Source organism: Excalfactoria chinensis, chromosome 7, assembly GCF_039878825.1.
Source record: "Excalfactoria chinensis isolate bCotChi1 chromosome 7, bCotChi1.hap2, whole genome shotgun sequence".
Taxonomy (NCBI): Eukaryota; Metazoa; Chordata; class Aves; order Galliformes; family Phasianidae; genus Excalfactoria; species Excalfactoria chinensis.
The window spans coordinates 20,019,942-20,032,396 of NC_092831.1; the positions used below are offsets into that span (position 1 = coordinate 20,019,942).

The window sequence follows — 12,455 nt, forward strand, 5'->3', positions numbered from 1 at the left end:
TTCATTTTCACTGCCATTGAAAAGTAGTCCACTATAAATACTGAAGTCGCATCTTCAAGTTTGTGTCCATTACTGCTCACTGACATGGCAGAGATGTGAAGGGCAGATTGACTGCTCCCTTTTACTTCATAGCAGCCTTTTACATATTTTAAGATCTCTCTGAGCAGATCTCAGAGGTGTGAGTACTGTCAGAAAGATCGAACCAGATGCATGACTGAGAGGCAGAGTTGTGTCAGGCTTGGCCGTAATTAAGGCATGTTGGCATTATCAAGGGTTGTGTGCATGGGACCAGCAAGTTGTGGCTGGGTGTGTGACTGTGTGGTCTGTGTTTAGTGCACTCAACACATGTAAAATGAAAACCGGCTGTGTTGGATGGATTTTTTTGAACTACTCTACCATAGTACCGAGAGCTGCAGGTTCACAACTCCTGTTGTACTCATTCATTGCAGACATATGTAATCAGTACTTCAGTACAGGTTACCTCTGTATTTCAACAAAAGTGCATGGAGCAGCACCAGCCCAGAAGCCCTCCACTCTCATTAGGACACTGCCACACCTATCAACAGTCACGATAGGTCTGTAACACCTGTAAGCCCCTAAGTCACCTCGCCAACCTATTTCTTAAGGATCCTACCCACGCTAATGCCATTAATGAGCATTTCATAATTAACTTAGGCAACCCTCAGCCTTATAGAAGCATCTCTGTCTCTCTCAGATAGGCTCTCGACAATCAAAGCCCAAGCTATGAAAGCCCAAAGTCTCCCGTAAGGCCTGTACTTTCCCGGCTGCTCCCAGCGACTCCTGGCACGGCTCGACGACAGCCGCAATAATGGCACGAGGGCAGCAGCGCCTTTAACCGCACGCCGCGCTCCTTCCACGCCCGCGCTACTCCCCGCTAGCGGCAGGAGGTGCCCGCCGGGTTCCCGCAGGGCAGGTCCCGGGCAGGGCTGGGGGAACGCGGGGCCGCGCCTTCCGCCCGCCTGACCCCTCACCCGGCAGCGCTCTGCGGCACAACACGGAAGTGCCATGGCGGCGGCGGCGGAGGAGGCGGCGGGAAGCGGCGGTGGGTCCCCGGCCTCCGCCCGGCGGCGGCTGCGCATCATCTCCGGGCACCTGCGGGGCTCGCCGCGGGCTGCGGGGCAGGAGGCGCTCACCCCGAGCCCCTGTAAGGCGCAGGGCGGCTCCGTCGGGCCGGCCGTCGGTTCCATCCCCAAGAAACGGTGGGTGCGGGCGGGGGCCCCGCGGGTAGCCGAGCTCGGTGGGGGCAGGCCGGGCGGCCGGGAATGGGCAGCGGGCCCGGCGTGGCTGGTAGGCGCAGGGGAAGCTCGGGGTGGGTGTCCCTTAGCTTCTGGGATGAGCAGAGTGTTAGTATGGGGAACCGCTCGTTGTCGTCCTCGGAGCTGGAGGAGAGGCTCGGTGTCTGGGAAGGACTTGAGACTGCTGTGATGAAAAAAGCAGTCTGTAAAGAGGGAGGTTGTGTGCGGGCTTTTTGCGCTCCTGGGTTCACGGGTATGTGAGATCTCCTTGTGGGTGCTACTAAAATGCACTCGTTAGTTGGGCTCTGTCTTGAATTTTTAGAGATGAGTGGGTGTAAGTATCTTTCTGTTCTCATAGCACGTAGAAGTGGAGCTTCTCATTTCACGTGAGACCAAGGGAAGACAAACAGCAGAATTACCTAGCAATAGATTGTTTCATCATCTAGTGGATTAAATGCTATAGTTACAGTACATTAATACAGTTTCAAGTAACTTATTGTTGTCAGGTCCACTTTCTGGAGGAATGGATTTGCATGTGCGTTGTGATGTCCCCATTTTCTGATGCAAATTTCCTGTGTGCATATTGCCTTGCTGTCCTGTAAGAGCAGCTCACAGCTTAGGTTATGGACAACCCGCTGCTCTCCATAAAGCAGTGCACAGGCACTGGTGTGGTATGTGAAGGTACAGAGGCGGTCAGGAGGCTGGCAGGACAAGCAGCAGGTGAGAGTCATTGATCCTGTGCAGAAAACCCATTCAGCTGGTGGTTTGCTGTACATTTACTCAGGTAAGCGCCACGTGAGGTAAAAGGAATGGTTTGAGTGATTGGAACAGACCATTTGTGGCTTGATCTGAGTTTGCCTGCTTTGAGGAGACTGAGATGTTATAGGCATGAAGCCTATATGAAGATGTACATCTACCTGAGGGTAGCCACTTTTTGTGTGGAAACATGGGCATGGTGAACTTAATCTGTTAACTTGTAGAAGAGCAAGTGTTGTTCTCCAGTATTAGTATTCACTATAGAAGCATGAAGAATTGCTACTTTTATTTTGATTAACTTGTTCTGGGGTAAGAATAAATTAAATTGCTTCAGGGATCTTATGGTCAAAGTGATACAGCCATGGGGCATTACTCTGTTCATCTATGTGGTAATTTTGCTTTGGTAGTATAAAGACGCTTGTGTAAGGCTAGGACTTATGATGAATGCTATGGGCTTTTCAGTAGAGTTCTTTGCTTTAGGCGTGGTTGGAATTCTTAGGCAGATGTGTAATTAAAAGTCATTGTTTAAGTACATGCTTTCCTTCATTCAGTAAGCCCCTAAGCAAAACCAAACACTATCCTCTGTGGTCATATATTGGGTGTGAGAGGCTGAGCCTAGAATTCCTGCAAGGATTTTTAGGCAGTAATCAGGTATAAGGAAACTTCAGGTGTCTTAAAGAGCTTGTTTGAGTGTCTGAAGGCTGTAGTAAATGTACTAGTTGTAAAAAATAATAGCTGAACTTGCATTTTAGGTTGTGATTACTGAGAGTTGCAGCATACAGGAGATTAGCTGGTTAAATGCAGTAGATTTTTGAAGTGTGAAAGTGACTCTTAGGAGGTTTGGTTCTTTGCTTAGTAACTCAGCTGGTTAAATATCTTTTGCTGACAGAGGACTATTTTGCGTTCAGTACTTGACCTACTCTGGCAGTGCTTCTTTATTTCAGTTCAAGGGTGTCTGACACCAGTGAAGCTGAGCAATCAAAGAGTGGAAGACACTGGAGTACTTTCAACTGGTCTTGGAGTAGGTTACAAGGTCGTGAAACTGCTTAAAATAAAACTTGTGTTTCTGAAAGCTTTTTTTTATCTGTATAGATATTCACACTTACCATTGTAACATGCTCTGTGCTTGAAACAAAACAATCTGTACTAAGTTTTGTGTAAATATCAAGTCAAATTGTTTAGTCTGTCCAACTTGATAGTGCTTTTGCACAAATCTTTGCATAACTGCAGCTTGAGACAGATGAAGTACTAGACTTGGCAGCCGTTTTTCCTGCTTACCAGGGAGAAGAGGAGTGTGGATTTTGGAAGTTTCTATTTTGAAACCTTCTGTTTTGTGGAGATCCTGAAGATCACGTTTTTATATATTGCTAACCAGCTTGATTTAAATAAATAAATAATTCTAGTGAGAATAACTGATTTATAAATGGTACAGTGATTGTGTGGTGTTTTTTTTTATCCCAGCAATATTAGAATAGTCCAAACCCAAATGGCTTCAATCTTTCAGTCTCCTATTAAATCTGTTTACGGTGATTCAGCTTTTCTGCTTCTTCTGAGTTATTAATATAATTCTTGCCAGCAAAGCTGCAGCTCAGGTACCTTATTAAAACATTTCCGTCTTCATTAAGCCTGTTGCATCTTTCCTCTAGTGTCTGAAATAGTCAAAGCATCTGACAGGCACTTCTACCAGATCCAGCTGCGTTCTCTTTGTGTAGTGTTTCTTCTGCAAGGGAGATGACTTGCTGTGACCAAAAAAAAAACCTTAATGCTTATGCAGTAGTCATTAGACACTGACCTGCAGAAATGCTGCTTTCTTGTTGACAGTCTAAAGGCCGTACTAGTAAGGATCTTATCCAGCCATTTTAGAGGAGAGGAAGGGGAATATGTAAAATGTACAGAATTCCTGCGAGTACTCATTGAACTGTCCCTGTTTCAAAATGCCTGTGAAGGCTAACCAGTATGTTTGCATATGGATGTGTTTAAAGACTGCAGCGTCCTTCCTGGTTTTTCATCCTTTCATAAGTCATTTTCAGAAAAGAAGAAGAAAAACAAATGCTTATCAAAAAAGATAAGCTATCTTGTGCTTAGGGCCTCATTCTCTTTAGGGGAGAATTCACTGTAGGAGTGTACTTTGTGAGTGGAGAGTCTTATGTACTATAAGAGTAGAGAGATGTTACTTCTTGGCACAGCATTTCTGTTTTGGATTGTAGGTTTTGATTCAGTGCTGAAGTGGAAGATGGAGGTCATAGTAATAAAAACATCTGTGTCTTCAAACCTTAAAAAAAAAAAGATGTGCCTCCTGAAAAACTTATTATAAGCTTGAATTGGAAAATAATTCTTCCTTGCAAGTATTTTTTCAAAACATAACATCATTCTGTTGGATTTGGTGGCTGGTTATTATTAAACTCATTTTACTGGCGAGGCTTAAGATAAAAACTTTATATGCAGTTATTCTGAAGATTAACTACATGAAGTGTACAACTTGTACTGTATCACTTAGAAAACAGCAAAGTGCTGCAATTCTTCAGGATGCAGTTATTCTGGAATAGCTTCTATGTATGCCAGAAAATAGGGGTGCCTCAGAGATGGAGCACTAGTATTAATCTAGCTGTAGTAGATTGTGTTATAACTAACTTAACAAGGGCCAAAGTTCTTCAAAGTTTAAAAGAGAGTGTTGATTGAATGTAATAAAATGTTCAGCTGTCATCTAACAAGCTTTTTGTGTCCTGGAGTAAAGAAAAAGCAGAGTAGATTTTCTCACTTTCCTGTCTTTTTGTGGGACAGTTATTTTTCTTTTCCCTGTTAGATGAAAAGATATTGTGTCTTTCTTAGTGTTATTATGGGCACACTGTTATCACTGTTAACCAGTGTAAGCCACAGGATGAGTGCATAGCCAGTCCCCCACTCTTCAGCAAGTTCAGACCCAGGTTTGATTGCTCAAGGCAGTTTATTAACATCTAACTCTAGGTCAAGCAAAACATGAGCTGGTGCCTAAAGATGCTACTTCAGAGTAACAAAAAGGGTCAAAGAGGCATCCTGTCATACCACTAATATAAAAATGCTTTTGCTGTAAAGATTTGTATAATGTAAATGTAAGTGATGTCTATGCCTCTATGCTTGTATGAATACTTGAAAATCTTATAAACACTTTTTGTATTGCTCTTTTTGTTCTCGAGTGAATTCAGGATCTGTTTAGGTTGGAGACTGGTGACTGATAACACTGGAGCTTAGGGTGAGCACCGTAGGGTGAGGAAGGTCTGGGGAGCACACGGAGTGTTTCTCAGTTAAATATGTAGAATCACAAAGGTTGGAAAAGACCTCCAAGATCATCAAGTCCAACCATCATCCTACACCCACCATGCTCACAAACCACATCCCTCAGTGCCACAACCACAGACTGCTCTCCCACTGGGATGGCTGCATGAGTTGGTACCCTCGGCCACCACATGTGAGCAAAGAAAGAGCCAACCAAGCTGAGGTAACACCTACATCAGTGAGGAGAGAAATGCAATTACTCACGGAAAAATCTTGTTGCATGAAACTGTACTCAGACGTGAGCTTTTCTTCTGTAAATACCTTGATGTTTCTCACTAAACTTAGAACTTTGAAAGGTTAGATTCCATATGTGGCTTGGTAAGTGATGGCACTAACTCTTTAGGTAATGATGTTTTTAAGCAAAAGTTGATGCTGAACTAAATCCTGGCATAGCTGACTTCTGCGTTTAAAGTAGTAGAAGCTTTAGGCAAAGAAGGAAAGAATTTTAACAAATCATAAGAGCAAGAGCATGATGCATTGAGGAAGGTGTGGCAGTTCACAGGAGGCTTTTGGGACTGCATCAAAGCAGATGATTGTCAAGGTTATTTCTTGAAGTATATGAGTAGATAAGATAAGGTTCTTACATGTAAATAGTAAAGTGATAAAAGAAAGTGCCATAATTCAAAGGCAAATGTGACTTCATATGCAACAACAATTCATATGTATTACCAAACTATAAGTAGGTAACTCATTGGACAGATGGCATGTAAGAAATGTCAGAGTTGAATTCATTCAAATAAACATGAGTTTCCTGTTAGGTCTTTTTGTGTCAAGTAAACCAAGGTGGATATATCTACTGGTTAAATTTTATTAGGGGGAAAAAAAACACAAATCTAGATACAAATATAAGTGTAAACTGCACTTAACATGTGAAATATAATATTGGTTACTGCATGAGAAGTAGTCAATGTGAAAAACTGAGTTTGTGGATCAATTTCTTGATACCTGCTAAGGTCTGAATTCTTATGTACAAGAAATTGAATGTATGCAAATTTATTTAAACTTATGATTTACTTAAGTTGAATAGAACAATCTTTGCTAATGCAAAAGACTACAATCATTACTTTTACTCCAGGCAGTAGTGGCTTTAAGGAAGTCAACCACAGACGTCTCTAGTGTGTGTAACATCCAAAAGTAGCTGCTGCATACAGGTTTTCTGGGTTGATAGTAGAAGCCAAGAAATGTTCTTCAGTGGTTATCTGATGTATTTGCTTTGGAGCATGCGAGAAGTCCTCAACGCAAATGTAAAGATCTTGTCCAGAAGCTGAGCTTATTTTACTTGAGAATATTAACAGCAGCCTGCTGATCCCTTTGTGAAATGGGATTTTTGAAGACAGCGAAGCAGACTTTCCTGACTTCACAAGCTTCCAAGAATTATTTTTTATGTGATTTGATCTTTAGTGTTTGAAAAGTGTTGAGGTGCCTGTTTCCTGACTGCCTGGAAGCAGCCATGTGCATGCATTTTTGCTGTAGAGCTGTCATTTCCAAGATAGAAACTGATACCAGTAGAATTAGTAGGCGGAATAGACATAGCTTTTTGTAAAGTACTCCCTTCCACGAGAATCATCCGTATCAGAGTATCAAAAGTGAAGGTATAGTATCTTGGCTTTCCTCTGGGTGTAGTGTTTTGTTTTTAATTCACTTAATTCACCAAATTACTTAAGCTTTCTACAAGAAAACACTGGAGAAGCACCAGTTTCCTCATTCCTCAGGGCTTTATTATTAAAATCTAAGGAAGTAGTCAAGGCTGGCATTATGTAAGAAGACTTAACGTTGTTTGTTTTTTAAACTGTTCTGATTTGAAAACAAAAGCAAATCAAACCAAAAAGAGCCACACCAAACTCTGCTCTGGTCCCATCAAGTCTTCCATGCCTTAAATTTTGTCTGCACTTGCAGCTTTCTGTAGATTGAAACTGCAAATATGAACCAAGGTTCATGTTGCTGTCGCATGTACTTGGCAAACAGAATGGCAGCTGTATTAGATGCCTGTGCAGCTGCAGGGCTTTATGTGAAAACACGGGCTGCAGAACTGGAATGTGTCTAAGTTTACTAGAGCAGGCCTCTTACTGGCCTTTAGAAGTTACTGCACTCAGGCTTGGTTTGCTGCAGGGATGTCTCCCCGTGAGGGAAGACACGTAGGGGTGACAAACATAGCAGATATTCCCGATTTCCAGATAAATTATGCTTTCATAAAGCAGATCTTGAAGGGATTTCTTGGGCTGTATTCCCTTTCCTAATTTCCGGGGACCTAATTCTAATTTACTGCTGGCTCCAGAAGCTTTCTTACCTGGTGCTGGAATGACTGTGTAGCCCATGCAGGGACTGCTGCAGCACAGCAGGAGGGGACCTCCAGGTGTCACCTAAGGGAATGGTTCTGAGTTAGTACCAGAAAGCCGGCTGAAATGAGATTTTAGGACTTACTGTATAGATAATGTTCTGGTGCAAATCCTTAGCACCATCATGCTACCTGAATCTTACTGTGTGCCTGCTCCACGTCTTGGAATAACTTCACAGCCTGTAAGACTTGTCTGCATTGTTCCATTAGACAAACAGCAGTGGTTCAGCCAATGTGCTGGCTGTTCAAAGTGCCACTTACATGTCATTTCCAAGAACATGCTGTTCTTGGGTGGCATAACGGGAGTGTCTGTTTATTTTGTGTGTGCCTTGTTTGTGGGCTAAGCACCAGCTGATGAGTGAATTAGAAGCACTGGTGGTTATTGTGAGAACACTGCCTTGAGCGTTTTGGCTCTGCTCTAGCTGGGTTGCATTGGTTCACTTGGTTGAATGGCACAGGCTTAGGGCTGCTTCCCTGAAGAAAATACAGGAAATGGCCGTTGCCCGTTTATCGAAGTTGCCCATTTGCTTCTGCTTGTGTGATGTGCTGCATTTCATGTGGTTTTGTAGAAGTGAGGGGGAAGTTATTTTAAGATTGCTGTGCTTGGATATATATCCCTGTAATGATGCAAGTAATCAATTCTACTGAGCTACAGTTCATTCATTAACTTGGTTTCTGTATTTCTCTGAACGTGGTCTTGTAACGTTATTGGAAGTGAAGAAACGACGTGCTTCTGATTTTGTAATACCAGTGTGGTTTAGACCCTGGAAGATAAAGGGCTGTGACTGCTGGAGATACTTTTCTTTTAAAATAATAGCTCTTTTTACCTGGCAGTTCTATGTACTGTGTGTGGTGATTCGGTATAGAATTGTGCCTTTCATTTTAAACTACTGGGAAAACGGTATCCATGATTTAATTTTCATGGAGACTGAACTTCTGGATGTTCAACTCTAATACCTGCAGAAGGGCCTGTGCTGCTGCGTGGATTTTCTAAGGAAAGGAAAGCAGTTGGCAGCCTGTCACTGAGCTGTGGGATGTGGAAGTGCAGGCCGTGTCTGGGTGCTGGGAGTCGGCCTGTCCCCTTGTGGACTGCCCCACCATTCTAAATACCTTCACAGGGGGCTTCAGCATACTTATTTTAGGTATACATTATCTGTCTTGTGCTGTGATCTGCGCGGCTTCCTTTAGCCAGCTCTTCAAAAAAGTGAAGAGAATTTGTACAAGAGTTTTTGCTGTAAAAATAAAAATGAGTAATTCTTATTGCATCAAGTCAAACTGTTTCAATGTGGAGCAATGTACAGGGAGGTTTGAATACGCTTAACCTCATTGCACTGTTTTCACAACACTTGCTGGTATTGTCAGTGTTTCCATGGTAACTTGCTTTCTTTCAGGTTTTTCCCTTCAGGCAATATCATTGCTTATTTTACATGCATGTGGTGTGTATGTATGTAATGTCAAAAAAATGCAAAGCAAGCTTGCTTTTAACATTTTTACATTTATCATTTCATTTCAGTACTGATTTTCTGGCTTTAAAGTTAGGAGGCAAGGTAGAACTGAGCACTTGTTAATATTTAATGCAAAAGTGGTGCTAATGAGCTTGATATTCTGTTGGAGTCACTGTACCTGGATAGAAAAGCCGTCATCTTTCAATAAGGCAGCTTAGGTACAGTACGAAACTTAGCAGCTTTGAGTTCAAAACAAGAAAAACAGCAAATGTTGGTGGCCTTGTCGCTTATGACTCAGAGCTAAATAATCGGTCATTTTATTTTATATTCTGGATGTTTTTAGGCTGTTTGTTAGGAAGCCACGTGCAGTATTTCCTCCAACTTGTTACTGTGTAGGCGGGAAGTGCTAGGAGCCGCTGTAAGTAAATCAGATAGCAGTCCCGAAGTTGGCAGTACTCCCTGCTGTGGTAGAACAAAGGAAAGAATAAATGTCAGTGGCTCATTACTAAACAGCCCTTTCTGTCTCCAAACAGAAACCTCAGAATTGCTTGGGGTAGCTTTGAATATAGAAATTAGATGTTTATAATTAACTTCCTGTTGTGCTTGCCACAAAGCCATCTTTTAGGCAGAGTGGGATTTGCCTGTCTTTGTGTTATGCGGTAGTTGAGATGTTTCAGTACCAGCTGTTCTTCTGCAAACATGTGAGCTGTTGTATTAGCATTTAAATTAATTACTCTCATCACAGCAATAATAAGAGCTGTGTTATCTTTCAGAGCGAACCATAACCATTACTTACTTATTTCATTCAGAAGTAGTTCATCCTGAAAGCTCTTAGGAAATTCGACTTCTTACCCTCTGTTCAGTGTTTTAAAACCTGAAGCACCAGCCTAGTAAAGCAGGCCTTCAGGAGGGGCCGACAACTGACAATGCAGGTGGCTTAGCAGGAGGATCCCCTTACTGAGTGTCCACTCAGTGCCTCTGCTGTGCCCCTCTGGCCTTTGGAGGACTCATCTGTCTGACTGGGCATTGGGGTGGTTGAATGTCCCAGAGCAGCACTCACTTGGTTACCCACATTCATTGGCTCCTCTAGGCTTGCCCCTTTCTGTCCCGTCCTGGCTGATCATCATCAGCCTCAGTGCTGCTTTCTCTGCCCTGTTCCACACAACACACTTAGCAGTGTTTTTTGGCACTGCCTTGAAAAGAGGAATTGCTTAAGCTTTCCTCAAATTTGGTTGCTTGATATCAAGTCTGTTCTGACTTTACATGATTGAACAAACCAGAGTCTGGATGTACAGAAGTGCTCCATGTAGTCAGCAAAAGCAGAACTGCTGCTTTGAGGAGGACTGCAGTCCTGGACAGCTGCTGATGAAGTAGCTTAATTTGGTGGCAGTGTAACAGTCAGTTCCCCAGGAACTGGTGCAGGAGCATCACGCGCTGGCTATTTCACAAATGCATCAGTTGCTAAGTGCTTGAAGTTCCTTTAAAGCTTGCCTAGGATGTGCTAAGCTTCTCGAAGGCTTGTGCAATGTCTGTGTCAAACTTCTGTAGTAGAAGTCCATTTGCTTACTTGAAGCCCTATGGACAGGCAGTCGGAAGGAACTACTTTGACTAAGTACAGCACTGCTGGTATCTCTGCAACCTGCTTTTGTGTTTTCTCTGTTACAAAGGCCTTTGGTAGTCCAGTAGCACCCAGCTATCTTGCATATGCAGCTGGAGTTATGATCACTTTCAGGCAGTAACTTTGATTTGTGAAGTCTTGAAATGATTACTGATCATTCTATTCTCGTGTTATTCTAAGATAGAAAAATGAACATTGATCATTCTCTTGTTCTTCTAGGATACACTCAAAGATCTATGTTTACTGTGTGTAGCAGAGTGAGATATATCATCTGTTCTCTAAGATGCATTTTTGTTAATTTGATTTTTACATGAGTCTTCATTTCTAATTTAAATGAATTGATTATTTTCTGAAGCAAAATTGAATTGATATGTGATTACTCTTTGTGTTTCTCTGCATCTTCAATGTGTTTACACTGATACACTGCTGATGATTTTTACTGTGATCAAGAGATCTGTTTCGGAATGGCTGTGTTTAGACAACTCAATTTTGTGATACTAGTTTGGCTATTAAGTTTTGTTGTTTGTTTGTTTGTTTTTCATATTGCCTTTCTTATGGACTCATTACATTGAGATAATTCACACTGTTTGCTATATTATTCCCACTGCTCTGTTTTTTAAGCTTTCTGATATATATTTTTAATGCAAATATCTCTCAGTGCCTCATTGAGAGAGCCCTGGCAATGTGATGGGGTTGTAGTAATGAGGTCAGGCTTAACTGCAGTTCAGTGCATTTCTTGATATCTGGAGTTACTGCGTTGTTCTCATTCTTCATCTGCTCCTGCCTGTTGGTAGTACTACTGGTAATGATGTAGAGGACTAAAGAGGAACATCTTTCAAATGTAATCTTTGCTGATTCAAAAATATTAGTTGTACAATTTATCTTTTGACTTCAACTGGTTGTTCATAAAGCATCTTGTCCTTTAAACCTTGGGTTGCAAATGATTTTTTTTGTGTGTATTAGGTTCTGTGCTTTTGATATGTATTTGACTTCTTAAATTGCTGTGTTTCCGAAGCTATGAAATCATAAATCGTACAAGCATTTTGGCCTCAAAGCGTGCTAACATTTTCAATCATGCATATTTTCCCCCTTCTAGACAAGAAATTTTGAAGTGGAATGGATGGGGATACAATGACTCCAAATTCATATTCAATAAGAAGGGTCAAGCAGAATTCACAGGAAAGAGGTAAGCTGGCAAATTATATCACTGAAGTATTTTATTAGTAATATTTCTGAGAAGAGTTCTAAAACTGCAGTGTTCAGCTAAACTGCAAGCAGCAGAACGCTGCCTGTATCTCATAGAACGGGTCATTAGTTCTGCGTGGGTTTACTGAATTCTGTATGTAGTAGTGAAACTTCCCCTGGAGTGTAGAATGAGAATCTGCAGCATCTTCTAAAGCTTTAGAAAACATGGAGCAGTTCCATAGGGTAGTTCCAGTTTTGAGAACCTCATGAGCATCAGCAAGTTGCTTTACTCAACTCTTAAATTGTTTTAGGTTTCTTAACTGTTGTGCTTGGTGTTTCTGTATGTTCTTAGCTTAAAAATTGAAATGAATTTAGTGGTGTCAACATACACCACTAATCTGTTGTCTTCTAGCTTTTTACACAGCGTATTTGTTTTTCTGAAAAATATATTTATAGTTTTTCAGCAAAGACAAGATGAATTCTTCTTCAGGATCTCTTTACTTTCTTCAGTGAGTTTCAGTCCTGTCACTCAATATCTTACTGCTCCT

The 12,455-nt window shown here is 41.8% G+C and overlaps 1 protein-coding gene across 1 annotated transcript in view; it reads left to right on the forward strand.

Annotated features, from left to right (window-relative positions):
- Positions 1-979: 979 nt before the first annotated feature.
- AGPS (alkylglycerone phosphate synthase) overlaps positions 980-12,455 on the forward strand; it is a 52,380-nt gene continuing 40,904 nt past the window's right edge. The window contains exons 1-2 of the mRNA XM_072341274.1: positions 980-1,220; positions 11,819-11,908. Coding sequence (XP_072197375.1) covers positions 1,027-1,220; positions 11,819-11,908 — 284 coding nt within the window. The 5' untranslated portion in view covers positions 980-1,026. The remainder of the gene's footprint in view (positions 1,221-11,818; positions 11,909-12,455) is intronic.